The following is a 27,952-nucleotide window of genomic DNA, read 5'->3' on the forward strand; positions in this document are numbered from 1 at the left end:
GTTAGTCACGCCCATTATTTCCAACTGCACCTACTCTTCGCGTTTTGTCTTTGTCCTGGGCTTCTGCATACCTTGTTCCCGAGAGCTAAGCAGCTGTAATCGAACTCCCATCTAAGGTCTGCTATCTATAAAAAAGGCAAATATCTATATATTTGCTTCCAGCCTTGTTAAATACAGAGAGGGGCTCAGAGTCCTCATCTCCTCTTGGCTGGAGGTCCTCCCTCCCTCCTTGCCACCTGCCCATAGGTGTTAACATTTCCCCTTTTTTAAGGGAAATTCCCTTATTCCGAATAGGATTCCTCGCAAGAAAAGGGAAAAGTTGACAGCTATGCTGACCTGCCCTGCTTCTGACATTTCACTAAGCCTTGCCCCGATTCTTCTTAGCCATGAGGACTAGCGGACTAGCCACTTGCTCCGAATTAGGCTCCAAGTTCCCGCACTCGAGGGCAGTGCCATCCGGGAGCGCTATTATTCTTGACGGACGGTGGGGCCTGACTCAGAATTAAAAGTCTTATATATATATATGTATCCTGTTTCGCTGGCTCTCCCTTGCGTGGAGGAAAGCTTCTCAGATGTCCTGGTCTTGTGACGGTTACTTTGGATATGCCCCAGGTCCTCGGAGCCAGCCTCCTGCGGATCTCTGCTCACGGCAGACCGGCCCAAACAGCCTGCCCCTCCTTCATCTTTTATTGGCTCGGGAGAGACTTTAATCATCACCCTTTAGCCCAAAATCGTAGGGGCATGAGGACAAGGAGGTCCGAGTATCCGGCTTCTGAGTGAAGTCCGTTCTGCAGCTGTTAGGCAAGTGCCCTCTTGGATCAGACAAATCCGGCGTGTCTGTTTTTTAAAAAAGGAATCCACCCTTTCTGCTTATGGATCTCGGACCATCGTCCATCTCTAAGAAGACATCCCTCGAGGATTCAGCCGCTGAGCCACAGGCTTCCGCCCCAAGTTGCTGCAGGGAATTATGCCGATTTATTCCTTCCAACTTCTGGCAAGAAACAAAGAAAATTTTGGTGCTGGCAGGGCCGCTGGTAAGACCCCAAAGCCGTGGTTAATATGCCAGTTCTCTGCGCTGGCATGCCAACGTCCTTTCCCACTCTGAAGTTGATATCTGCCAGGTTTTGTCTCCACTCTGTTCAACCTGGGATAGCTGAGTCAGTAGAGCGTGAGACTCTTAATCTTGGGGTTGTGGGTTCGAGACGCTCATGGTCCCTTCCAACTCTACAGTTCTGTGATTCTATGGACCTTGCTGCTCACGGTTAAATTGCTGAGAGCTAAGTCATGGTAAGGCCCGGGGGCCGAATCCGGCCCATTCGCCTTCTAAATCCGGCCCGCAGATGGTCCGGGAATCAGCGTGTTTTTACGAGAGTAGAATGTGCCCTTTTATTTAAAACGCGTCTCTGGGTTATTTTTGGGGCCTGCCTGGTGTTTTTACAGGAGTAGAATGTGTGCTTTTATTTAAAACGCATCTCTGGGTTATTTGTGGGGCATAGGAATTTGTTCTCTCCCCCCCCCAAAAAAAATATAGTCCGGCCCCCCACAAGGTCCGAGGGACAGTGGACCGGCCCCCTGCTGAAAAAGTTTGCTGAGTCCTGAGCTAAGTTGATGGAGATGAACTCTGCTGCATAGCTCCCATCTAAAGTCTGATTTCAAGACCTTAGATCTGAGCTATCTCGCCGCTCTGGTTTCCAAATGTAGGCCTGTTTGGCTGCCAAGCTAGAGGTGCTCATATTAAAGGGTGGGCCGCGGGATTTTAATCGCCGCTAAATTCACAACAATGTCATTCCATTTTCCACAATCCGCACCATAAATTCTTCCCAGCACAATATGACAGTTTCTAGGGTTCTATGTCTCCAAATTTCCTTTAATTGTTTCCCCCCAACAGACACTCATCCAGTTACTCGTATTTATGATCCATGTCGTCAGCACAATATTCTGTGGCCACCTTGGCAAGGTTGAGCTGGCTTCTGTCACCCTCGCCATTGCGGTGAGTGTTTTTAAGTGTGTGTGTGTGTGTGTGTGTGTGTGTGTGTGTGTGTGTGTTTTAAAAAGTCCCTGGACCTCTGCCGAGTTTCCTTGTTGCATCTCTGAATGAGTCAACGTCCAACCAGGATGTGTGCCCAGAACGGTGACTCATTCAGAGCCAGACAAGGGGGCAGAAGACTCCTTTTGAGGGGGTCATTGCTGGCCTTTCACACACTTTGGCTGGATTAGTAAAGCATGCCTTGAATTTGGGAAAGGGCTGTAGCTCAATAGTAGAGCACCTGCTCTGCATGCAGAAGGACCCGGGTTCAATCTCCAGCATCTCCTGGACAGCTGCTGTGAGTCAGTGTTGACAGTATTGAGCTCGATGGGCATCAATTGATGGCCTGACTCAGTATGGGGTAGTGTCCTATGCTCCTGTTTAAATCATCCATTAGTTTGCATTAGAATGACGAGGAATTCTGTCAAAACAAAAAAAATTCCTTCCAGTAGCACCTTAAAGACCAACTAAGTTAGTTCTTGGTATGAGCTTACGTGTGCATGCACACTTCTTCAGATACACTGAAACAGAAGTTGCCAGATCCTTCTATATAGTGAGAAGGTGGGGAGGGGTATTACTCAGAGGGGGGTGGGAATGGGTGATTGGCAGATAGCTGTGATGAGTCTGTTGACGACCCTTAACGACTGCAGTAGGTCTTACAGGAAAAAGCAAGGGGTGAGAAGGTGAAAAATGGCTTTGTCATGTATAGTGAGATAAGAATCCAATGTCTCTGTTCAGGCCAGGTGTCTCCATGGTTTTAAGTTTGGTAATGATTTGCAATTCAGCAGCTTCTCTTTCCAGTCTATTTCTGAAATTCCTTTGTAGTAAAACAGCTACTTTGAGATCTTGTATAGAATGTCCTGGGAGATTGAAGTGTTCTCCTACTGGTTTCTCTGTCTTGTGATTCTTGATGTCAGATTCTGTCTCATTCTTATAGGATGAGTTCTAGCTCAGTGGTAGAATGTCTGCTTTGAGTGCAGAAGGTCCCAGATTCAGAGCCCAGGTGTGTCTGGGAAACGCCCCCTGCCTGAAGCCCTGCAGAGCTGCTGCCGGTCAGTGTAGACAAGCAAGCCAGGTGAATGGTCTGATTCAGCTTCCCATGTTCCTATTTTATTTTGAGTTTTTCGGTTTAGAAAACAGGTGGCTCAGCTGTAAGACGCATGAGAAACCCCGAGAAGAGTTTGGCAGCCGAAAAGTTTAAGGGGTGGTTGTGTCTTCCCTGTGAAGAAAGGCTGCAGCCTTTGGGACTTACCAGTTTAGAGAAAAGGCGAGCGAGAGGAGAACAGGGTAGAAGTCTGTAGAATTATTCGTGGCACAGAGAAAAGTTTTTCTCTCTCATAGCGCTGGAACTTGACACATGCAATGAAGCTGAATGTGTGAAGATTCAGGAGAGATGAAAGGAAGGACTTTGTCACGCAGCCCACAGGTAAACTACGGAACACACGAGGCAGTGATGTCCATCCACTTGGATGATGATGATAATAATAATAATAATAATAATAATAATAATAATAATAATAATAATAATGTAGCCTTTTTAGCCTCGGGTGAGAAGAGCTTTGCGTCCGGGAAAGGGAAATGGGAGTCAACAGACACTCAAGGAATAGTTTCAGAGAAAAAGCTTTATTCTGCCATCCGGGGTGGCAGAAGGCACCTGCGTGATAAATTCACAAAGTAAGTACAAGTTCATGGGATGCGGGTGGTGCTGTGGGTAAAATCTCAGCGCCTAGGGCTTGCCGATCGAAAGGTCGGCGGTTCAAATCCCCGTGGCGGGGTGCGCTCCCGTTGCTCGGTCCCAGCGCCTGCCAACCTAGCAGTTCGAAAGCACCTCTGGGTGCAAGTAGATAAATAGGGACCGCTTACTAGCGGGAAGGTAAACGGCGTTTCCGTGTGCGGCTCTGGCTCGCCAGAGCAGCGATGTCACGCTGGCCACGTGACCCGGAAGTGTCTGCGGACAGCGCTGGCTCCCGGCCTATAGAGTGAGATGAGCACACAACCCCAGAGTCTGGCAAGACTGGCCCGTACGGGCAGGGGTACCTTTACCTTTACCTTTTAAGTACAAGTTCACAGCCATTTGCACAGAGCATATATTCCCCTCCAGTTCCCTCCCCTTTCTCCTTCTCCTCAGGAGTCCTGCCCCATGTTGAGTTTCCTGAGCATGAACAGAAAGCTCCTGTCTTGGGATTCTTGGCACCCTTCCCAGGAAAGGGTGTGTGTGTGTGAGAAGCCAAGGGGTTTCAGAGCGTCCAAGATATGTTTCTATTCTTTTGCGCTATTGGCACAGTTCCCGGAAAGAAAGTCGCAATCTGGTTAGCAAGGCCAGCTAGCCTGAGAAGCGAAAAGGCATTGTTCTTCTCAGCTCAGCTTTTGCTACAGCAGAGCAAGATAGCAAGATGCTTAGCTAAATGCTTTTCAGCCATAGAGAAAATAATTTGAAAAGTGCAATTTGGAAAGTGCTTGAGGCTTTGAGGCCTGGTTGGGGTGTGTGTGTGTGTGACTTTGGGCCTAGGTGGGGTCACCTATCCTCACCTCCTTCAATAATAATAATAATAATAATTTACTATTTATACCCCGCCCATCTGGCTGAGTTTCCCCAGCCACTCTGGGATGGCTTTAAAGAGGATTAGACAAATTCATGGAGGAAGAGAGGGCTATGGGTAGCAGTGATGCTTCTAGATTCCAGTCGCTGGAAACCACAGGAATGGGAGAGTTGTGCTCGGATCCTGACTGCAGGTTTCCCATAGGCATCTTGTCGGCCCCTGTGAGAACAGGATGCTGGACTAGAGGGGACATGGGCCTGATCCAGCAAGCTCTCCTTATGTTCTTAATAGTCAATAGTGGGTTTGATGAACAAATAATTCATCCTGCTTGAAGGCAGACAGCTAATAATAATAATAATAATAATAATAATAATAATAATAATAATAAATGTATACCCCGCCCATCTGGCTGGGTTTCCCCAGCCATTCTGGGTGGCTTCCAGCAAAGTATTAAAATACAGTGGTCTGTTAAACATTAAAAGCTTCCCTAAACAGGGCTGCCTTCAGATGTCTTCTAAAAGTCTGGTAGTTGTTGTTCTCTTTGACATCTGGTGGGAGGGCGTTCCACAGGGCGGGTGCCACCACCGAGAAGCCCCTCTGCCTGGTTCCTTGTAACTTGGCTTCTCTCAGTGAAGACTCCAGACCATAAGATTGTGCCATTCTTTCCAGCATTCAACATTAGAACCCCTTGATTTGTCTGTCCGTTAATTTCTCCCTCTCTGATGGTCCCTAGGTTATAAATGTAACAGGCATCTCTGTTGGATTTGGGTTGTCTTCAGCTTGCGATACGTTAATATCACAGGTGAGTAATGGCTGGCTGCCGCTGCGTGTTCGAATTCTGGTGTATGAAACGTAGTCTGAGACAAGGCCAGCGTCAAGGTGTGTCTAGCTTGAACATTTTGAAAGTCTGGTTGCTGGGAAGGAATCAGAGCTGGGTAAGACCAGCAGGCAAAGGACGCTCTGAAGATGGGACTAGTTTCAGTTTTGTGTGTAGTTTAGTAGACGCAAACAGCTAAGTAAAATTTGTTCCTGCAATATACTCAGAGTCAAGAGTGGATTTCATGCTCTTTATTCAGCTCATAGTGGTGAGGAGGAATGAATGTCCCCTCAAAGTATCTGCTTTATATACATTATTTACACAATGGGCTGCACGTGATTGGCTAATTCCGGAATTCTCCAGTAGGCCAATCAGGTTGTGGATTCACTTCCATCTGGAGCTGGATTGGGTGGCTCCTGCAGACCAATCATACTGCTGCATTGTTCTAGGACCAATCAGACTGCTGCATTCTGAATCCTATTCTTCTAGGACCAATCAGACTGCTGCATTTTGGATCCTATTCAACTCAGTACATAACAGTTCCTTATAATCCAGACTCTTTAGATGATTTGTAAGCTTGCAAAATGCTACAAGAAACTGTAGCCCTTCAGAAGTTGTTGGACTACAACTCCCATAATCCCCCTGACTGTTGGCCTTGCTGGGACTGGCTCTGGGATAACCAGCCTCATATAACCCACATGCTTAAATCTAATCAATGTGTGAAGGGGTTAAGACCATAGAGTAAGCTGTCCTGCTAGGCTTAACTAGGTCGCTCCCCTTCACCTTAGGAGGAACTAGGTAATCAAGCCTTTGTTCCCTCCCCAGTCTAGCTCAGAAGCTCAGCATGTGAAGAGGCTACGCTGCAGCAACAGCTTAGCTGCATAGCTCTCACAGCCATTCTTGAGTTTCTATACCAATAATTTAGGAACTTTCAACACTGTAACAAAGCCAAGTTTTATTGCCTGTGCATTTCCCCCCCGAATGCTGTATGGAAAAGCACATGAATTTGACCTTTGGAGCGTTTGTAAGTAAAACATTTTAAAGTTACCAAACCTGTAGTCTTTTTCTATGCTAGGGGAAAAATTGAAAATCACAATGGCATATGTTAAAGGTCGAACAGCCTTTATTTCAATGCTTTAAGAGTACTTGCCCCAAACCTAGATCTTGGCATCCAGGGAATTATCCTTTGTTTAGCCTGTTTAGCCTGGAGAAGAGGAGGCTAAGGGGTGATATGATAGCCATGTTCAAATATATAAAAGGATGTCACATAGAGGAGGGAGAAAGCTTGTTTTCTGCTGCTCCAGAGAAGCGGACACGGAGCAATGGATCCAAACTACAAGAAAGAAGATTCCACCTAAACATTAGGAAGAACTTCCTGACAGTAAGAGCTGTTTGACAGTGGAATTTGCTGCCAAGGAGTGTGGTGGAGTCTCCTTCTTTGGAGGTCTTTAAGCAGAGGCTTGACAACCATATGTCAGGAGTGCTCTGATGGTGTTTCCTGCTTGGCAGGGGGTTGGACTCGATGGCCCTTGGGGTCTATTCCAACTCTATGATTCTATGATTCTTTTATATCTATTTTCCCCCCCGGTGCACCAACACTGATGTGAGTCAGAATCTAGTAATATCTGGAGGGCCACAGGCTCCCCTCATCTCCTCACCTAGAGAAACAATGCCTTCTCTTTCTAGAACATCCCAGAGCAGTGAAATATTGTGAATAAAACAGTGAAATATTGTGAGTTACCTTTGTGTCCAAAGGCTGGAGAGTTTCAATTATGCTTCTTCTGTTTTTTGGGACCTTCACCCACACGCCCCTCCCCAGACGTATGGAGGGAAGAATATGAAGAGGGTGGGCACCATCCTGCAACGGGGGATCCTCATTCTGCTACTCTGCTGCTTCCCCTGCTGGGCTGTCTTCGTCAACACAGAGCAGCTCCTCCTACTCATCCGACAGGACCCAGATGTCTCCAGGTGGGGAGAAAGAAAAGGGAAGGAGTCCACCCAGCAGTTTATTGGACTCGAGGCTGATCATCGTGCATGCGATTCCCCCTTTTCCCATGTCCACACACATTACCCCATTTTTCCAAAGGTGGCTGGTGCCCACTGGGGCTGGTAGGGCGGAAGGCAGGGAGCCGAACAGCAGGTGGCGCCAAAACCAATGATAGGAAGAGACAAAGTCACTGAAAGGCACCAGAGAGCACCAGAGCCAACTAATTATTGCTTTGCCACCATCTTGCTCTCTGCTGAGTTATACAAGGGCAAAACTGAGGCCACAATTGCACCATACGTTCAAAGCACCACGATACCACTTTAAATGGTGGTGGTGGTTGTTATTAAATTCACTTCTAATTTATCTTGCTACAGGCAACTCAAAGCGACTTACAGAAACGAACAAGCACATCCACAAGTTGAAACCAGGAAGAAAAAGAAATACTTTAAAACATGCCACCCACTCTGAAAGGCCCTAGATCAGGCATGGCCAAACTTGGCCCTCCAGCTGTTTTGGGACTACAACTCCCATCATCCCTAGCTAGAAGGACCAGTGGTCAGGGATGATGGGAATTGTAGTCCAAAAACAACCGGAGACCCAAGTTTAGGGAAACTCTACAGTAGATTATTAAAAGGCAAAGGTCTGGTTAAAAAAGGAATGTTTTTGACTGGTGCTTGAAACTATACAGTGATGGTGCCCTGTGAGCCTCCCCCAAAGGATCATGGGAGCTGTAGTGCATTAAGGATGCTGAGAGCTACTAGGAGACCCCATTTCCCCCTCACAGAGCTACAATTCCCAGAGTTCCCTGGGAAGAAGGATTGATTGTTTAAGCCACCCTGGGAACTGTAGTTCTGAGGAGGAAACCGGGGTCTCCTAGCAACTCCCAGCAGCCATAAGAAACTACAGCTCCCAGAATTCTTTGGGGGAAGGCCTGGTTCTTTAAAGTGGTGTCGCATGGCTTTAAACGTGCCCTGAGATTGAAGAGGGGGGTGCTGGCCGCCAGCGCCACCTGCTAGACTGTTAGTAAGAAAGATGGCAGCTGGGACCAGACCCTTTTGAGAGCCATTTGGGGCCACCCCCGGCAGCTCTTTCTGTTCTGGGGGGCCCAAGCCAGCAACCTCTCCCTCCCTCCTTAACACAAGGGGTTGTGGGACTCCTGCTACTTTTGGAGAGACAGGGCAGGAGGTTTTGGAACAGGATTAAACCACTTCAGCCCTCCCGGGCACAAAGAGTTGGGGCTAGAGTGCCCTTTTTCTGCAGTCACAGTGGCCTTGAAGCGAGGGATTCTGGGATAGCTGCTGCATGCAATCATTTTCTTGTTTTTCTGGACAAGGTTTCCCAGGAATTGCACCTCTCAGCAATGCCAGAAAAGGAAGGCATTGGCAGGGCACGGGGTGGGGTAGCTTCTGCGCTGTTACGATGGGATGCCCCCCCCCCCCCGGGATGGTAATGGAACTTGGGGAACAAATATCAGCTGCAGGATAAATTGCTATTTTTTGGTTTTGTTTTCTTTGCTATTTCGTTTCATTGCTCCAGGCTCACACAGGTTTACGTCATGATCTTCATCCCAGCGCTTCCCGTAAGTCTCCTACTGCAGCCTGCTTTCCTTCGTTTTCTCAGTGGGGTCTTTTAAGTGGTAGTTCAGTCCTGGGAATACCTGCTTTGCATGCAGAAGGTCCCCCAGGTTCAGTCCTCTGCAGGTAGGTTTGGAAGTGGCCCCTGTCTGAAACCCTGGAGGGGCACTTCCAGGCCTCTTGTGCCCCTAGAATTGACAGCCGCAAGGCAGGCTGTGACCCAACTGGTCAACCGTTCCTCTGCTTCTACGAGGCTTGGTTGGACTGCCGCCTGTCGAAAGCCCCGTTTGTTTTCCAAAAAGGGGCAACTCTGAGAAAAGGAGGTCTAAAGAAGATGGATGCATCGCTGGGGGAAGAGAGCATTAATTGCGGCGGCGATTTCCCGCCTCCCCCAGTAGAAATAAAGACACAGGACACCATGAATAAGGTTAATGGGCTAAAATTGGCCACAACTTTATTGGTTACAGGTAAGAGCGGTATTAAGGGGACGCGGGTGGCGCTGTGGGTAAAACCTCAGCGCCTAGGACTTGCCGATCGCATGGTCGTCGGTTCGAATCCCCGCGGCGGGGTGAGCGCCTGTCTTTCGGTCCCAGCTCCTGCCCACCTAGCAGTTCGAAAGCACCCTTAAGTGCAAGTAGATAAATAGGTACCGCTCTGGCGGGAAGGTAAACGGCGTTTCTGTGCGCTGTGCTGGTGCTGGCTCGCCAGAGCAGCTTCGTCACGCTGGCCACGTGACCCGGAAGTGTCCTCGGACAGCGCTGGCCCCCGGCCTCTTAAGCGAGATGGGCGCGCAACCCCAGAGTCAGTCACGACTGGCCCATACGGGCAGGGGTACCTTTACCTTTACCTTTAAGAGCGGTATTGGCTTAGGCATTGGTCCTATCCACTATCCGGCTTCAGCCTGATTGCTTGAAGACCGGGAAGGGTTAACACCAGCAGGGGGAGCCCTGCTGATGCACATCAACTAGGTACTCCCCCGGGGTCACCGCTCAGGGGCGCACTTTAGGCCCTGGCCTCCATAGGCTTCAGACGAGGCCACGGCCCCCAGAATCCTTTAACACACTACCCTTCAATATTTGGGGGAGGTGATGGCGCTCCTCCCCCCCAACACATCTAAATAACAATACCCCTACCAATGCCTAACCGCCAAGACCAAAGGAGTTGTGATGATTTGCTACGAGGTAGGCGGAAAACCAAATGGCTGGTGCCATAGGAAAAAATTCCTACCAGGCCCCTTAACGGTGACCAACCAAGGTCCATAGCAAGGTCAGAAGGAAACCTGAAAAAGAAAAGGAGCGGGCGGGTGGGAAACACGATCAGCTGCGCCGGTCAAAGAGGGAGATCCCGGGGCCGCGCTTGCCTTAAATGCGGCAAGCCACACCCCCAAGCCAGCTGATTGGCTGTCTCGGGCGATGACGCGGCCTGAGGATTCCCCCGATTGCGCAGGGCTGGAAGCCCGCAACCCCACCTCCTCCAGATGTCGGAAGTGGCTTTTGCTCACACACACCCCTGCTTTGGATCACAGGTTGTATTCATGCCTCCTTGTTCCACAGGCGACGTTTATTTACCAGATCCAGATGAGGTACCTGCAGAATCAGGTAAGATGCTCTTTCTCTTGTTGGGGAAATAAAGGCAGCTGAGCAGGCAGAAGGTTTCAATCCCTGGGAGGCCTGGGAATATCTCCGCCCCGACTGAAGCCCTTGAGAAGCCACTGCTGCCAGTCAGTGCAGGCAATACTGAGCAAAATGGGCATACTCAGTTTAAGGGGTGCAGTCCCCCGGACCCTCCCAAGTGTCCCTGTTTTCCAACTGCCTTGGTCCAGTAAACCTGAAGGAGCGTCTCCACCCCCATCGTTCTGCCCGGACACTGAGGTCCAGTGCTGAGGGGCTTCTGGTGGTTCCCTCACACAAGAAGCCAAGCTACAGAGAACCAGGCAGAGGGCCTTCTCGGTAGTGGCACCCGCCCTGTGGAATGCCCTCCCACCAGATGTCAAAGAGAAGAACAACTACCAGACTTTTAGAAGACATCTGAAGGCAGCCCTCTTTAGGGAAGCTTTTAATGTTTAACAGACCACTGTATTTTAATACTTCGTTGGAAGAGTGGCTGGGGAAACCCAGCCAGATGGGCAGGGTATAAATATTATTATTATTATTATTATTATTATTATTAGGGAAAGGTTGGTAGCTCAGTGGCAGAGCACCTGGTTCATCTCGTTGCTAAATTAATATCTTGTTTCAGAGGATCATCTGGCCTGAGGTTCTGTGCGGCATTGCTGGAAACATCGTCAACCTGATTGCAAATTATGTCTTCCTCTACCAGCTTCACATGGGGGTTAGGTAAATGAGCAACGGGTGGCAGGGCCAACCTGCATTTCGAATGCACCACCCACCCACCTTTTTCTTTCTTTCGTCGGTGGAATGCTAGGAATGTGTTGCAAAATCCCTTGTTTGTCTATATCAAGTCAAGGGTTTTGGGTGGGGACGTTCTTGGACGATCAAGGTCTCTGCAAGGTTGTTGTTTTAACAGCAAGCCCAGATCTACAACCAGAAAGAACCTCTTTTTAAAAGACAGTTGGGGGGGGGGGACAGTCTTACTTGCTCCTTAACTGCCTCCATCATGTCTGTGGAAGTAACAGTCATTCCTCCTTGTCCCTGTTTCCTGCGTTTAACCACATTTTAAAATTCATTTCCCTTTCAGTTTTCCTGGTTAGCTTTTTAAAAATTTGAAGGAGGTATACCATATTTTTCCATGTATAAGATGAGTTTTTTTGCTAAAAAAAAATCCAGTAAAAAAATTGCGGATCGTCTTATACCCGGGTGGTTAAAAGAAACACGACTCACCAATAGCGTTGAAAGCTGCAGGGCGGTCTCCAAAAAAACCCCAACCCAACAATTTTCGGCAATCCGCTCCAAAAGAGCTCGACAAAGTTGTTCAGTTTGATGTTTAAAATATTGATTTCTTAAGAGTTCAAAAAAAGAGGGGTTTCCTTATACATGGTGGCACGGAAAAACATGGCAATTATATCACTTTCAATAGACCCATTGTGTTCTTCGGTCCTTTAACGAAGTGTGTTCTGCTTTTGTTCATTCCCTCAGTTATTGCGATTTTCGGGAATGGACCCGAACAGTGCGAAGGGGTTGGCGCTTCCTGCCTGCACAAAGAAAGTCGGGGTGACCTCCCAAGGCCTGATTCTGGGGGTTGCCAACCTTTGTAGGCATGTGGGGACATTTGGGTGTCTGGGTGAACGCTGTGGAAGGCATTTTCCTCTATTACGTCTCTTCCCTCCTTCCCCAGATCAACACACACACACCACCGAAAGAGAGAATTTGGGTCTAACTCAAATCCACCCGAATTCACCTGAGCCTTGAAAAGCACCATAGAGCATCACAAACTTTTTATCGATAACAACCAGTTAGACAAATTAAGGATCTATACAACTTTGTAGCATGCAGAGAATAGCATTTATAGAGAAATCAGGGATTGGAACTGAGGGAAGTGGGGGGGGGATTAAGGATGATATGTTTTAAGATAATATGCTTTGTTTAAATTTCTAATAAAAAATTAATTAAAAAAAGAAAAGCACCACAGAGTAGAAAGAGGAAAAGAGCGTCACTCTCTCAACTTCCTCCTTCACCTCTATGCATTTTTCAAATGAGGGGGGAAAGTCACCCCCTTTCCCTACTTCATGGCCAGGGGAGCAGTATGTGGGTGGGCTCAGAGGGTTTGTGGGTGCCAAGGAAGGACCCGAAAAATCGGTCTCTAGCCCCCCCACCTCATACGTTGCCAACCGTTTTACAACGCTCTACCTCGTAATGTTTCCAACGTGGCCCTCGCTTATTTGTTAACCCCCCCCCTCTTTCCTCATTCCAGGGGCTCTGCCTGGGCCAACACCATTGCACAGTATTCGCAAGCCATTGCCCTCTTCCTGTACATCAAATGGAAAAAGCTTCACGCTGAAACCTGGGGAGGTAAGCTGCTTGTTTCCCAACGCCCCCCAGTAGCGTAGCGTGGGTTGTCAGCACCCGGGGCAAGGCAAGTAATTTGCGCCCCCTAACCCGTGGATTTTAGCAGGGGGCAGAGAGCTGTGAGTGCAAGCGCGCCCCCCCAGATGTTGCGCCCGGTGCGGCCCACCCCCCCTGCACCCCCACGCTACGCCACTGACGCCCCCGTCTCTTCCGAGTTTCCTTTCCCAGTTTCATGTTGGAAGTGCGACCGCAGGGATCATTCAGCTTGTAACTCAAGGGTTAATTCTGTTAAAGGCAGCTAGCTCAGAGGGAGGGGGAGGTGTTGCTTAGCAACCATGCGGAGGGGCATGATCCTCCCTGAGGTAACACATGCTCTGATTGGAGGTGTAGCTTTGAGGGCATTTTCTCCCCTCTGTTTGGTTGAGTGTCTCTCTGCTGTATACAAGACCTGCTTCAAAAAGACAAAACCTCTATATAATTTATATGCTGCTTTTGTCCAGTTTCCTCAGTGAAGCGTTATCAGGACTTTTCTCTTGGGACTCTATTATTTAACTGACTTTGCCAGCTTTACATACATAACAAATGTTGACTCATCAGAAAATAGAATTGAAACCTGCCCTGTTTCTTTCTCCCTTTCTTCCCTGCTCTCTCCAAATCCTAGGATGGTCCACTGAATGCCTCCAGGAATGGGACGTGTTTATGGCCTTAGCTGTTCCCAGCATGCTCATGACCTGCATTGAATGGTGGACCTTCGAAATCGGAAGTTTTATGATAGGTCAGTGGGAGGGGAGGTGTCATGGGCAGTGGGAGGAGCCAGAAGACCAAGCCAATCACATTGGAGCATGGCGATTAGAATACAATACCCAGATCCAACTATCTGCACAGCTAGGCTGGTGACATAATTGCACAGACACCAGTTGCAGCTCAGGAACTGAGGCAGAGACAACAACCAGTGCCCTGTTAATTTTTTATTCCTTTCCACACACACACACACAGTATTTATTTATATAATCTGCGGCTCAAAATGTGAAATGTAGAACTTGGCTAACGTTTTATATAATGAATTTTACCATGCAAATAGTAAATAATACATACCACCTCCTAACAGAAAAAGTAATACATGTAGTGAAACCTCGATTTTCGATTGTCTTGGAAGCCGAATGTTTCAGTTTTCAAACGCCGAAAACCCAGAATTGCTTCTGTTTTTGAAAGCGCCTCGGAAATTGAATGGTCTTCGAGAACGGATTACGTTCGACAAATGCAGTTCCACTGTCCCATGTACAGATTCTGAAAAATAAAAAAGGACACCAACCTTACAAACATTTATAGCTATGGAACTACACTGGACCCTCGAGTTACGTACCGCTCTGGATACGTAACTTTCGGGTTGCGAACGCGGCAAGCCTGGAAGTGGCGTCTCCAGTTACGGACTTTTCAGGTTAAGTACGGACCCCTGGAACAAATTTAATTCGTATCCGGAGGGTCCACTGTATTAGATTGACAAATACCGTACTTTTCTGTGTATAAGACTAGGTTTTTTTCTTGAGAAATCATGCTAAAAAATGGGGGTCGTCTTATACATGGGTAGTGAATAGGGTGGACGTTTGATTGGTTGCTGCTGCGGCTGTTTGTGACTATTGTGCATGATATTGGTTGCTGCGTCAATGGGTGGTGTTGATTGGCTGATGCTGCGGCAATTGGGCGGGCGATCGGCAGCTTCTGCCAACGATGGGACAGACCCGGGGGGGGGGTGGATTTTCTGATGCGTGCGGGTGAGTGATTTTCGGCAATCCCCCCCTAAAAAACACTCAACAACCCTGGGGGTGTCGTATACATGGGGGCGTCTTATAGATGGAAAAGTAAATATCACCTCAGATAACTAACAGCCTGTATACAGCATTAAACTATTTCCAAACAACAGGACAGCAAGAAAATAAAATTATGGCTAATACTTTTTACTTTTTAAACTCCCTGCTCCCTGGTTATAAAGGGGTTTGTCTCAGTAGCAGCTCACATTCTTGGGGACACTCCTGAGAGAGATGCCTTAAGGGCTGCAAAGTTTTGAATGTTTCAATGCTTTGAATGTGGACATGTCTAAAGCCCAGCACAGTCCTCTGTCAACGATTCCCACGTCCTGCCTTCCCCCCAACCCAGGTCTCCTTGGTGTCTTAGAGCTGTCGTGCCAATCCATCATTTACGAAGTGGCCACGATCGCCTACATGGTAAGACCTTCTCCTGTGCTGCGTCGCGTACAAATTATTATAGTGTTACATTTTGGGGTGGGTGGGTGGGGCACGTCTGGACGATGCCTTTGGGTCGCTGTGATCCTGTACCCCAGTGCAGGTTAGGTCTGAGCAGAAGAGGACCCTGAACTGGTCAGACAAGTTCCTTTGTAAGAGAATGGCCAGCGAAGTGCCATCATCAGCATCTCAAAAGAGTGAGCTGTGTTGCCATAGAGACAACATGAGGGAGCCTTTTCGCCATCTCACCTGGCTCGACACCTAGACATCCTAGGAGGGAGAACAATAGGTTCAGTGGCAGGTGAATACTTTTTTGTTCCAGCAAACTTTGGGGAAGGATGGATGTTACTTTGTATAGTTTTAATAGCTTTTATATATGTATAGTATAAGGATGTGGATGGCGCTGCGGTCTAAACCACAGAGCCTCTTGGGCTTGCCGATCAGAAGGTCGGCGGTTCGAATCCCTGCGACGGGGTGAGAACCTGTTGCTTGGTCCCTGCTCCTGCCAACCTAGCAGTTCGAAAGCACCTCAAAGTGCAAGTAGATAAATAGGTACCACTCCAGCGGGAAGGTAAACGGCGTTTCCGTGCGCTGCTCTGGTTTCGCCATGCTGGCCATGCTGGTCACATGACATGGAAGCCCTCTGTGGACAAACGCTGGCTCCCTCGGCCTATAGAGTGAGATGAGCGCACAACTCCTGAGTCGTCCGCAACTGGACCTCACTGTCAGGGGTACCTTTACCTTATATATGTAGATAGTTTTAATTCTATCGGTGTTTAATTGCTTTTTAATGATTCCCCCCTTTGTTTTTAGTGGTTCTTGTTTCTAGCTGTAAGCTGCCCTGAGTCCCCGTGGGGGTATAAATAGATGTATAATTAGTATAATAATAACGATGGGCCGAGTGGGACTGTGTGTGTGTTTGACAGTTTTGGCTGATGGTGGAAAGAGGAGAGACAGAGGCTTGTCTTGATCTGTGCTGGACCCAGAGCTATGACACAATCTGCTGGGGTGTTCATGCTGTGAGCTCCTGCATCCGATGCCCAGGTTGTCCTATGGGGCGAATGCAGGGGGGAGGCAGGAAGGAAAAGCCCCAAAAAGCCGCACACAAGCTCCGCGCGGCTCTTGCGGGCTTTTCCTCGGGAGGGAGAAGGGACTGATGTGGCCAGTCAGTCCCTTTTCCCTCCTCGTAGAAAATCCCGCAGGAGCCATACGCTCCTTAAAGGGTGCGCGGGTCCTATGGGATTTTGCGGGAGGTGGGGGTATTGCCATAGCCGCGCGCAGCCTCTCCCTGCCGGAAAGGTTGCGCGGGGCTAAAGAGGCCATAGCCCCACTCAGCCTCCCCCGGCTGGAGAGGTTATGCGCGGCTATGGCAGAAGCCAAGACAGCGAGAGGGATGCATCCCGCTCGCTGTCTTGGCTTCTTTGCTCTTTGGGGCTGGGGGGGGACCCAGGCTTCCCCACCAGCCCCGAGAAGCTCCACGACCTGCTCTTTGGGGCTGGTGGTGGGCTTCCCCCCGCCAGCCCCAAAGAGCAGGTCGAAAGGAACCTGAAGCCTGGAGAGCGAGAGGGTTCAGTGCGCACCGACCCCTCTCGCTCTCCAGGCTTCCAAGGTAGCTGCTTGAACGGCACCTTGTTTTAGAGGTGGAGAACAAGGGGGGGGGAATTCTCCCCCTCTCTGCGCAACGCCTCCTGCCGCTTCGCTGAAGGGGCGCTGGGCAGGGAGGGGGAAATTTTTCTTCTTCTTGTTCTCCCCCTCTAAAACAAGGTGCGTCCGATGGTCGGATGCGTCCTATGGAGCGAAAAATACGGTATGTGGGTGGGGCAAAAGTTGCAGAAACTGCCCATTGCATAAGTAACCCATGATATTATTTAGGATGTATGGGCATGTTTAGAAGAATGGCAGCTTGAGATTTTTCGGGGCGGTGGTGGTTTCTCAAGGGTGAGATGCTTCCAGTGAACATACAAACACAATCGATGATCCCAAAAGCTTTGGTTAAGGTGTCAAAAGCAACGCTGTCCTTTCCAGATTCCGTTTGGGATCAGTGCATCTGTTAGCGTCCTGGTGGGGAACGCCTTAGGGGCCGGGAACTTCGAGGAAGCCCGGAAATCCTTCGTGGTCTCCATTTTGTGCACAGGTACGTGGAATTTCGCGGCAAGCTCTTCTCGTTTCATAGAACTGCAGAGTTGGAAGGGACCCCGGGAGCAGTCATCTAGTCCAACCCCCACAATGGAGCACAGTTATTTCATCTTAGACCATGTCTCCCTTGGCAGCCATTTTGTGACTGGCTCCCACATCGCTTTCTCAAAATGGCCCCCCAAACGGTTGCCAGCCCTTGTTTTAACCCTTCTTGGGACAAAGAAGGCAAAAGCCATAACTTCTCCCCTCAAGGCATTGCAGGACAGCTGGGCACCAGCCATGGGGTTAAACATTAACCCTTTTTGAGAGCAACAGTTATGGTAATCGCCGCCTTTCTACTATTTGCACTCTCTGGCTTGTGTCTGATGCTAGTCCTACCTAGAGTAGACCCATTTAAAATAGTGGGTATGACTAACTTGGGTGTCTGTTAATTTCAGTGGGTAAAACTTAAACTTATAAACTCTCTTTGATCTTCTCCAGTGTTTTTTTTCCTGCTGATGGGCACCCTGACAGCATCCACAAAGGACGTCCTAGCTTATATATTTACCAGTGATGAGTAAGTCACAAACCATGTTTTTTAGGCTGACAATGATACTTAGCATCAGTATGGTGCCAAGTCCACACCTTACATTCAAAAGTGCCACGATGTCACTGTAAACAGTCATGGCTTCCCCCAAAGAATCCTGGGAACTGTAGTTTGTTGCGGGTGGTCCCTTATTCCCCTCACGGAACTACAATTCCCCAGGTTCCCTGGGAAGAGGGACTGAATGCTAAACCACTCTGGGAATTATAGCCCAATGAGGGGAATTGGGCTATCAACTCTCAATTCCTCATCCGCAATATATATTTAAAGCAGTTTCATGCCACCTTCAATAGTCGCAGTCTTGGTATGCGTATGCGCCTCGCCTGGCTTGTTCTGAGCGATGCCAATTTTTTCTTCTGTGAAATGGGTATATTTGCGGTGACTGCAACAGTTCTGTGAGATTTCCAAAGGTGATCCTGGCTCAAAAAGGGTTAGGAACCATGAAACAAGAGATAAAACACTGAGGGCATGCAGCCCTCGAAGTAGAAGAGGTTCCTTTACCCCGGACATCCCAATGACCCTGTGAAGAAGACCGCTGTTATTTACCTCACCCTGCAGAGGGAGCGTGTGCTTGTCTGGGATAAGCTGAGGGGTTCAGGAGTGGGAAACCGGGACTCCATTAAATCTGAGATTCCCCTGTTTATACTATTAGCCGTAAAGAACTTCACGGGTGAAATGCAGATTTGTGTGTGCAGAGAGGCCTGAAATTCTGTGATTTCTTGTCATGCAGTCAGAACTTGGCAACAAGCTGCACCATTGTTATTAAAAGGAGGAATTTCTTTGAGTTGACAAATCGGCTTATGAACAAAAATAAAGCAAGACAAATGTTTCTGGGAACTCGGTTGGGGCAGAACACAGAGTCATTTAGGGGGTAGAGGGGCAGTTTTAGTCTGGTACCTCGGGCGCATTGATGTGGCCAGAACAGCCTCCTAGAAAGGCAGGTTATTCCTTGGAATTAAACAATAAACACACAAGACGTAACCGGCTGTACGTTTGAAAAAAATATATATATACTATTCATTGTATTGAATTGTAGATTTCAACAGAAGTACTAACTCAAAGTTCAGCGAACAAAGTAGAAGACCCAGTGGATCAGTTCTTTCCCTAATCAGTTTATGCAATTTCCATATATGTGAAAGTGTCTATTCCACCTGTCTGTTCATAAAGTCCAACAATCCACACAAAAGGTTGTTTCAGTTCCACAGAACCCTTTCACAGAGTCTAAGACAAAGATTTCAGGAATATTAGCCTTGATTCGCCGTCTTGGGCTTCATCAGTAGTACAAACTCTAAGTAATGCAAATAAATACAAGATCGTAATCTCACACGTTTTACAGCAAAATTAATATAAGAACCGTAAACAACCGAACATACCATATATGATATCACAGGACAGTGGATCTTATAGCATAGTAGTAGCTGCTGTAAGCAATTCAATACAATGAATAGTATATATTATTTTTTCAAACGTACAGCCGGTTACGTCTTGTGTGTTTACTGAATATGTTTCACGTAACCAGAGGTTTGTTGGAAGAGATCCCAAGGGTCATTTAGTCCAGCCCCCTGCAATGCAGGAATCTTTTGTCCAGTGTGGGACTCGAATCCGCTACCCTGAGATTAAGAGTCTCATGCTCGACTTACTGAGGTATCCCTTTTTGTTTTCTGTCTCTCTGCAAATAGGGAGGTAGTTGAACTCGTGGCAAAGGTCATTCCCGTCTACGTCGCTTTCCACCTTTTCGAAGCCCTTTGCGTGAGTATATTCACTTTTAAGGGAAATAGGGTCTCTCATCTTTAATAATAATAATAATAATAATAATAATAATAATAATAATAATTTATACTCCGCCCTCCCGGCCAAAACCGGGCTCAGAGCGGCTAACATCAAACGTATAACACATTAACATAAAATCAGGAAATCAATTAAAATACATCCTAAAATCAGATCAGGAAGTTGAATTGAGGTTGGGTTGGGTTTTTTTTAATGCTTTGCACAACCTATTCATTGTTCTCATGCCTTCTTAAGGAGAGGTCTAATTCAGTCCCAACAAAAGAAGAATGGATACTAAAAACTTATGGAACATGCAGAAATGGCGAAACTTGCCGGAAAATAAGAAATCAAGATAACAAACTTTTTATAAACGAACGGAAATGGTTTATTGAATATTTACAAACAAATTGTAAACCGATAAGAACATTGGCAGGATTATTGTAATAACCTGCAGTTTCATAAAAATATATATTTAGATGAATAAATGAACAAATTAAGTTACTTTGGATATGCAGAAAATATTAAAAATAAAGTTAAGGAACTCCAGAAAGAGGGGGAAGGAAGTCAAGTTTTTAAATGTTAAAATGACAGTAAATTTTTTGAAATGAATCAGGGCTTGGCTCTGGAAAGTCACGAATAATAAGAGAGCAGTAGAAAAGAGTTTTAAAGCTCTCTGCCTTGCTTTTTGGGGGGCCAAGGCCTTCTTGGCACACTGGCTCCAGAAGGATAGAGGTGCTCTCATGGGGACAGTTTTTGTTACATGCTTTTTGCTGTATTTTGTATTTGGTTAAAGGGAACTATGGCTATAGATGGTAGAATAAAAGGAGAATTCCCCGGATGCCTAGATCTGGGTTTGGGGCAAGTACACTTTGGTGAGAAAACCCCAGCATAGATTTAAAACCACAAAGCATGCAGCAAAGTGTGGAAATATAGGCTTCCAAAGTCCCCCCACTTCCCTTCACATAGAAAGAGACCACATGGTCGGTAAGTTAAAATGTTTTACTTACCAACTTTTCCAAAGTCAAATTCATGTGCTTTTCCATACAGCAGCAAGAAAACACAGGCAGTATAGTTGTTACATGTTCCTGAATTATTTGTATGGAAACTCAAAGATGGCTCGCTAAAGCCATGCGGTCTAAGCTTGGAGTAGCCAGCTTAGACCTCCTTACTGGTCAGGTGGAAGGGAAAGACCAAAGAGTTTGGTCACCCTTCCTCCCAAGGGGCGGGTATTGTAACCCAGCTAAGCCCAACAGGACAGCTTACTCTCTGGTCTTAACCCCCTCCATGCATTTAGAGTGGTTCTATGAGGCTGGATGGAGGCGGGTGGTGCTGTGGGTTAAACCACAGAGCCTAGGACTTGCCGATTAGAAGGTCAGTGGTTCGAATCCCCGCGACGGGGTGAGCTCCCGTTCCTCGGTCCCTGCTCCTGCCAACCTAGCAGTTCGAAAGCACGTCAAAGTGCAAGTAGATAAATAGGTACCGCTCCGGCGGGAAGGTGAACGGCGTTTCTGTGTGCTGCTCTGGTTCGCCAGAAGCGGCTTAGTCATGCTGGCCACATGACCAGCTGTACGCCGGCTCCCTCGGCCAATAAAGCAAGAAGAGCGCCGCAACCCAAGAGTCGGCCACGACTGGACCTAATGGTCAGGGGTCTCTTTACCTTTTTATGAGGCTGCTTATATCCCACAACTTTTTGTGCGTGCCACCCCAGAAGGTAAGCCCTGTGTGAGACGCAATCATATTGTAACCCCTTCTTCCCCTCTTCGCAGTGTACCACCAGCGGGGTCCTGCGTGGCACTGGGAAACAGAAGCTTGGCGCCATCTTCAACGCCGTTGGGTACTACGCCGTGGGATTGCCGGTGGCCATCGTGCTGGTTTTCGTGGCCAAAATGGGACTCATAGGTACCACTCTTAATACCAAGCTTGCTCATTGGTCCGTCTGGCTCAGTATTGCCCACACTGATTGGCTGTGGCTTTCAGGAAGGAGTTCCTATTCTTCTACCTGGAGGTGCCAGCGGGAATCGAACCTGGGACCTTCTGCATGCAGGCCAGACGTATAGCCCATGATGTATAGTCCCCGTTGACCCTTCTGTGTGGTCTCTCTCCATCTTCTCCCTCAGGCCTCTGGCTGGGCATGTTGATATGTGCCCTTATCCCTTGCATATGTTCTATAACCTACATTGGCCGGATGAACTGGAAGCAGGCGGCTGAGGAGGTAGGGAGATTTATAATAATAATAATAGTAGTAATAATAATAATAATAATTTATTTATACCCCGCCCATCTGGCTGAGTTTCCCCAGCCACTCTGGGCAGCTTCCAATCAAATGTTAAGAACAATACAGCATCAAATATTAAAAACTTCCCTAAACAGGGCTGCCTTCACATGTCTTTTAAAGATAGCTACTTATTTCCTTGACATCTGGTGGGAGGGCATTCCACAGGGTGGGCGCCACTACCGAGAAGGCCCTCTGTCTGGTTCCCTGTAACCTCACTTCTCGCAGGGAGGGAACTGCCAGAAGGGCCTCGGCGCTGGACCTCAGTGTCTGGGCTGAACGATTGGGGTGGAGACACTCCTTCAGGTCTACTGGGCCGTTTAGGGCTTTAAAGGTCAGCACCAACACTGAATTGTGCTCGGAAATGTACTGGGAGCCAATGCAGATTTGCTTAAAGGGTGGGGGTTTTTTCTTTCCTTTGGGGGCCGCATTCCCTGTGTCGGGGGCCGTGTGTTGGCAGTGAGTGGAGCCACAGGCAAAAGTGTTCCAGATTAACTGATCTGGAGCGAAGACCACTCTGCTTCCATTTTCCCTGTAATAATTTCCCAGCTGGATTGGGGCAAAGGGAGCCCATCTAGCCTAGTCAGCCCACAAGCAGGGCCCAAGCACAGCAGCGAAGCTCTCCCCACTCACCACCCCATGTTGGGCGAAAGTTTCCTGCACTGCGGGGGGGGGGGGGAGGTTGGACTAGATGACCCCCAGGTCCCCTCCCAACTCTTCAATTCTCACGATTCCACGATCTGTGGCCACTTTGGCTCGTAGCTGCCGACGGACACCTCTGTGGATTCGTCAAATGCTCTTTTGAAGCCACTCAGATCAGAACCACGAGGTGTGCCCAGGTGAAAATGGAACAAATGTGTAGGAAGAACGGGGCGGCGTTGGGGGCCGCATAAAATGATGTCAGGGGCCATATGAGGCCCACCTAGACAGCAGGAGATATGTTGGAGTAGGAAACAATAAGATGGCCAAGGAGAGTTACAGTGGTGCCCCGCAAGACGAATGCCTCACAAGACGGAAAACCCGCTAGACGAAAGGGTTTTCCGTCGCAGAGACGCTTCGCAAGACGAAGTTCCCTATGGTCTTGCGAGTCTCGCCATTTCCCCCCCCCCGCTTCCCCCCCCCTTTTCAAAGCAGCTAAGCTGTTAATAGCCTTTTAACAGCTTAGCCGCTAAGCTCGCTAAGCCGCTAATAGCGCTAAATCGCTAATAGCGCTAATCCGCTTAGCCGCCAATGGGGTTGCTTCGCAGGACAAAAAAACCGCTAGAAGAAAAGAATCGCGGAACGGATTCTTTTCGTCTTGCGAGGCACCACTGTAATTTTCTATTGTTTCTTTATCCTGTTTTTATCTTGTGAGTCATTCCAATGTAAAACTGGAAAATTATTGCAAGTGCCGAACATAGAAGCTGCCTTACCTTGATCCAGCCAGCTCAGTATTATGGACACTGGCTGGCAGCTGCTCTCCAGAGTTTCTGGCAGGGAGTCCCACCCCCCACAGCCCAACCTGGAGATGCTGCCAGGGACTGAACCTGGCACATTCTGCATGCCAAGCAGGGGCTGCAGGCACTGAGCTGCAACCCTTCTCCCTGCAAAGAGGTCCGAGAAACCTTTAAAAAACCCAGAAACCTTAACAAAAAAACCCCAGATCCCTGGCCGCACAAAGTGCTTCCTTAACAAACTGTCTGGATCCTCCCTCCAGGCTCAGCACCGTGCAGGATTGACCCAGAGGCTGCCCCCGGAGGGTTTGAACTCGGCTCCCGTCCCAAGCAAGATGGCTCCTTCTTCCGGTATGGAACATGGGTTTATTTTTTTCCTTGTGTGATCCTCAAAGGAGGGCCAGTGTCTGTCGCCATCAGAAGTGTGGCCGCTTTTCAACTGCAAGGCTTAGAAACAGGGACCTCCTTCAAAGCCCAAGGGTAGCCCATCAACACCAACCCAACAGATGCAAAGGGAGGGGGCTATGCCGTTGGGCTGCTGACTTGGTTGGTTTAAAAAAACAGACTGGGGAAAGTCATGTCCCCCTGCCCCCACAAACTTATTTTAACCACCCGCTGCTCCGTAGCACAAAGGGGTCAGTGCCAGGGCTAGATTTAGGTTTGATGAGTCCCTAAGGTAATGGGGCCCTTTGTATGTACAGCTGTCCTTTGTCAACAACAAATCACCGCTGTTTTTTGTGTTGAATATATGCTATATGGACGCGGGTGGCGCTGTGGGTAAAAGCCTCAGCGCCTAGGGCTTGCCGATCGAAAGGTCGGTGGTTCGAATTCCTGCGGCGGGGTGTGCTCCCATTGTTCGGTCCCAGCGCCTGCCAACCTAGCAGTTCGAAAGCACCCCCGGGTGCAAGTAGATAAATAGGGACCGCTTACTAGCGGGAAGGTAAACGGCGTTTCTGTGTGTGGCTCTGGCTCGCCAGAGCAGCGATGTCACGCTGGCCACGTGACCCGGAAGTGTCTCCGGACAGCACTGGCCCCCGGCCTCTTGAGTGAGATGGGCGCACAACCCTAGAGTCTGTCAAGACTGGCCCGTACGGGCAGGGGTACCTTTACCTTTACCTTATATGCTATATGGTAATTTATGGATCTAATAGGTATCTAAAGCCATTTGCACATAACAAAAGGCTAGCAGGCGGGGCCTATTATTTACATCATAGGAGCCTACACAACACAGAACCCTGTTGCTGTATGTAGGTTTTATTTTATTTGTTTTCTTATCTTATACAGTGGTACCTCAGGTTAAGAACTTAATTTGTTCAGGAGGTCCGTTCTTAACCTGAAACTGTTCTTAACTTGAAGCACCACTTTAGCTAATGGGGCCTCCCGCTGCTGCGGCGCGATTTCTGTTCTCATCCTGAAGCAAAGTTCTTAACCTGAGGTAATATTTCTGGGTTAGTGGAGTCTGTAACCTGAAGTATATGTAACTGTACTGTATTTTGGAAACGTACATCCAGGTCTTTTTTCCTTTACATCTTTTGGGGGCCCGCAAGAGAGGTGGGCTCTAGGTTATAGCCTGTTTAGCTTATATGTAAATTTGCACCTGGTTGTTTTGTCTAACATGGGGCTCGAACCCTGAGACTGAAGAGTCTCACGCTCTGGCCACTGAGGCGCAATGCTTCAGAAACCATGAGCAGAAATGGTTTCTGAAGGTGAATCGTGGCTGGAACCTTGTGTGCCGCCATGAAGAAAAGGTAGGATATTTGACCGCGTGCTGCCCCCCTTGACAGCGAGCGAAGTCCAAGCGAGGAAAATGGATGGCAGAGGCCTCCAGCATTCTGTTCTCACAGCAGCTAACCAGACGCCAAGCTGACAGTTGTGTCTATCTCCCTCTCCGCCTGCTCCAGGCCAGACGGACGCTCAGAACGGAGCCGTCCTCCTTAGTTTCTCCAAGACCGACGGGCCAACTTACCAGCTCCAGCTGCAGGATGAGACGGTGACAGGCCTCTCCACTGTGGGAAAAGTCCTGACTACACGGCAACTGATCATCCAGAGGGGATTGGCCGTTGCAGCTGCCGTCATCATCCTGGCCATCGGCGTCACGATTCGGTTCTTCACCGTTAAAGATTAGGGATATATTCACACGCACGCACACCTCATTTTGGTTGGTCCAGGAAGGAGACAGAGGGAAGGGGTCCTGTTTGGCTTAGAAGCAAGAAAGTGGACCCCAGAATAGCTGGGCGCAGGGCTGTGTTTTGATGTCATCAGCGAGTGCAGGCCGGACTTGAACCCAGGACTTGGTGGCGCAAGAAACCTAGGTCTGGCTCAGAGAGGGATAGCCACACTGCTGCCTGCCAGATGTCACTGTGCTACACTCCCATCATCCCTTGCAGTTGGCGGCCATGCTGGCTGGGGCTGATGGGAGTTGGAGTCCAACTGTTACCTACCTCTGGCAGGGCAGAAACCATGCTGTGGAGAGGAAGGGCCGCCTCTCGCTATGTTCTGCTCAAGAGTTGACCAAAACTGAAATGAATGGGCCTCCGTCAGCTGTGCCCATTAATGTCAATGGGTCTACTCTGAGTAGGATGCAACCATGAAACGATAACATCAATAAAGCGCTCAAGGCCCAGAGGTCAAATCAGGAAAAACTCTTAATCATTAAAAAGCTTCAACCCACTCTCGAGTTTAATCATGTTATATTTGCAGCTTGCATAAGTTAGAAGGATACACCCACATTTCTTAAACATACAGAGAGAGAAATATATCCATCTTCCCATATAAAATATTTTGATAATAATTCTAAACTCACGTCAGTTCTTTTATTCTCTGCATCTAAAATACTTTATGTAAGAAGTGTTTATTTTGAAGGGAAAAAGAATGAAAGGAAGAGAAGTCCTTGGAAAAGGTCAGTTGGAAACAAATCTATAGATCGCTCTGGTTGAATTTAATCCACCTTCCAGCACAGAAATGGGATGAGTCAGTTGTAGTGAATCAGACCAGCCTCCACTGGTGCCTTCCAGAGGGTCGGGACTACAAGTCCCATCGGCCTCAGCCAACCTGATGGATTTTGTAGTCCAAAAACATATTGGAAGATGCCAGGTTGCGGAGAGGCTGTATTAGAACACCCATCTCGGAAACCTCTCTTTTAAGAAACAAAACCCTTTCTCTTCTCCTCCCTCTTTGTAGTGAACTCTGGGAACTGTAGCTCTGGGAGGGTAACTTGGAATCTCCTAACAAGTGCCAGCACCCTTATCCAACTACAGCTCCCATAATTTTTTTTTTTTTGGGGGGGGGGGACCATGACTGTTGAAAAGGGCATCATGTGAGGTGCGGATGGGGTTGACATCTGGAAGACCACAGGTTCCCCACCTCTGGGTGTCGAGGAGTGCGGCCTGAAATCGGTCACACAAACACACCCTAAGGCCGCTTTGCGGGGCTCGTGTCACTTTGCAAGCCAAATCAGACTGGGCAGCTGGCCTGCAGCCCGTCTGGATTTTGCAGGACTCCCAGCTCCAGATCAGCCCCAGGCAGCCTGGTCAGGGATGCTGGGAGCTGGGGATCCTGCAAAATCCAGAGGCTCAGAGGTTCTCCACCTCCACCAGATACAAGAAGGTATTTGGCACAGAGTCAGGCGGGAAACCAGCCTGCTCTCTCGCACAGCGCCCTTTCATTTTGCAGCGGGACAACTGCCAGGCGATCCCCTAACCCTCTCTGTAATCCTAAGGAGGCACAGAAATCCGTCACTGTTTCTGCGTGGACAACTCTGGGACAGAAGCGGTTCGAGGGTCCCAATTTTCACCAGGAAATTTCCCCTTCTGAAGGGGAGTAAAGGCGGATGAGGACTAGCCTCATTATATGGGCAAGTAGGCCTTCTGGAATATACACCCCGTGCCCCATTATTATTTGATTTGTTTAATTATTTAATTTGGGACCAGCACCCCATTTATCAAAGGCTTTCATCTGTTTATTTTCTGTACAATTGCACTCCTTCCCAAAACCACAACCCCATTCTGATTTCAGCCTCCTTTTGGAGCATTTCACGTTCCTCGTTTCTGATTATTGATTATTATTTCAAAGACAACCTAAGCCAAAGAGGCGAGACGGGGACTGATGCATCAGCCCATCTGGCACAGAGCAAGACCACTTCTTTCTTTTTAAAAAACCTCAGACATATTTTGTGTGTGTGAAGAGTCCTTCAAGAACAGCAGCCAGAATATTGACAGCGCCTTTTGGTTTCGCTGCCTAAAACGCCCTCGTTTACAGTGGGAGGCTGTGGGCCCAGACTGTCGCTCAGATCCTCCTCTTGACTTCTTAGTGTGTTTAATGATTAAAAAGAAATGGCAAAATTCCTTACAGAAGTGTGCTTTAGCAACCAGCCCCCTTAACCCGGTGAGAACAGCTTGTATAACACGACTTGTTCCGTCAATGATGTCGGTGAACCCTGGACTCAGAAAAACGCGACCTGGAAGAAAGAGAGAGAATTGAAAGCCATTAGCTCTTTGAATCTACAGTGTGTTTTCCTTCATTCGTGCGTGGTTTTTTAAAGGAAAAAACAAACAGAAATTTGAAGCTATGCATGGAAGAATGTCCAATGCTGCCTTAAACTGAAGCACGCCGT

The 27,952-nt window shown here is 48.3% G+C and overlaps 2 protein-coding genes across 4 annotated transcripts in view; one reads left to right on the forward strand and one right to left on the reverse strand.

The window, feature by feature from the left end:
• Positions 1-149: 149 nt before the first annotated feature.
• Positions 150-26,479, forward strand: LOC114585312 (multidrug and toxin extrusion protein 1-like). The gene is made up of 17 exons (XM_077919923.1): positions 150-1,034; positions 1,889-1,990; positions 5,300-5,368; positions 7,203-7,351; positions 8,907-8,949; positions 10,498-10,542; positions 11,183-11,280; positions 12,815-12,912; positions 13,571-13,684; positions 15,064-15,131; positions 17,175-17,283; positions 17,766-17,841; positions 19,548-19,617; positions 21,402-21,534; positions 21,753-21,847; positions 23,604-23,691; positions 25,242-26,479. Exons 1-17 carry the CDS (start codon positions 873-875, stop codon positions 25,463-25,465), a joined length of 1,743 nt encoding a protein of 580 aa, XP_077776049.1. The 5' UTR covers positions 150-872; the 3' UTR covers positions 25,466-26,479.
• ALDH3A2 (aldehyde dehydrogenase 3 family member A2) overlaps positions 25,997-27,952 on the reverse strand; it is a 37,088-nt gene continuing 35,132 nt past the window's right edge. For all 3 annotated transcript variants that reach the window (XM_028707839.2, XM_028707840.2, XM_028707838.2), the window contains one exon: positions 25,997-27,796. Coding sequence is in view for 1 of the 3 variants with exons in the window: in XM_028707840.2 (XP_028563673.2) it covers positions 27,782-27,796 (15 nt within the window). In the remaining 2 variants the exon portion in view is untranslated. The remainder of the gene's footprint in view (positions 27,797-27,952) is intronic.

Source organism: Podarcis muralis, chromosome 15 (genome assembly GCF_964188315.1).
Source record: "Podarcis muralis chromosome 15, rPodMur119.hap1.1, whole genome shotgun sequence".
In the NCBI taxonomy this organism is placed as follows: Eukaryota; Metazoa; Chordata; class Lepidosauria; order Squamata; family Lacertidae; genus Podarcis; species Podarcis muralis.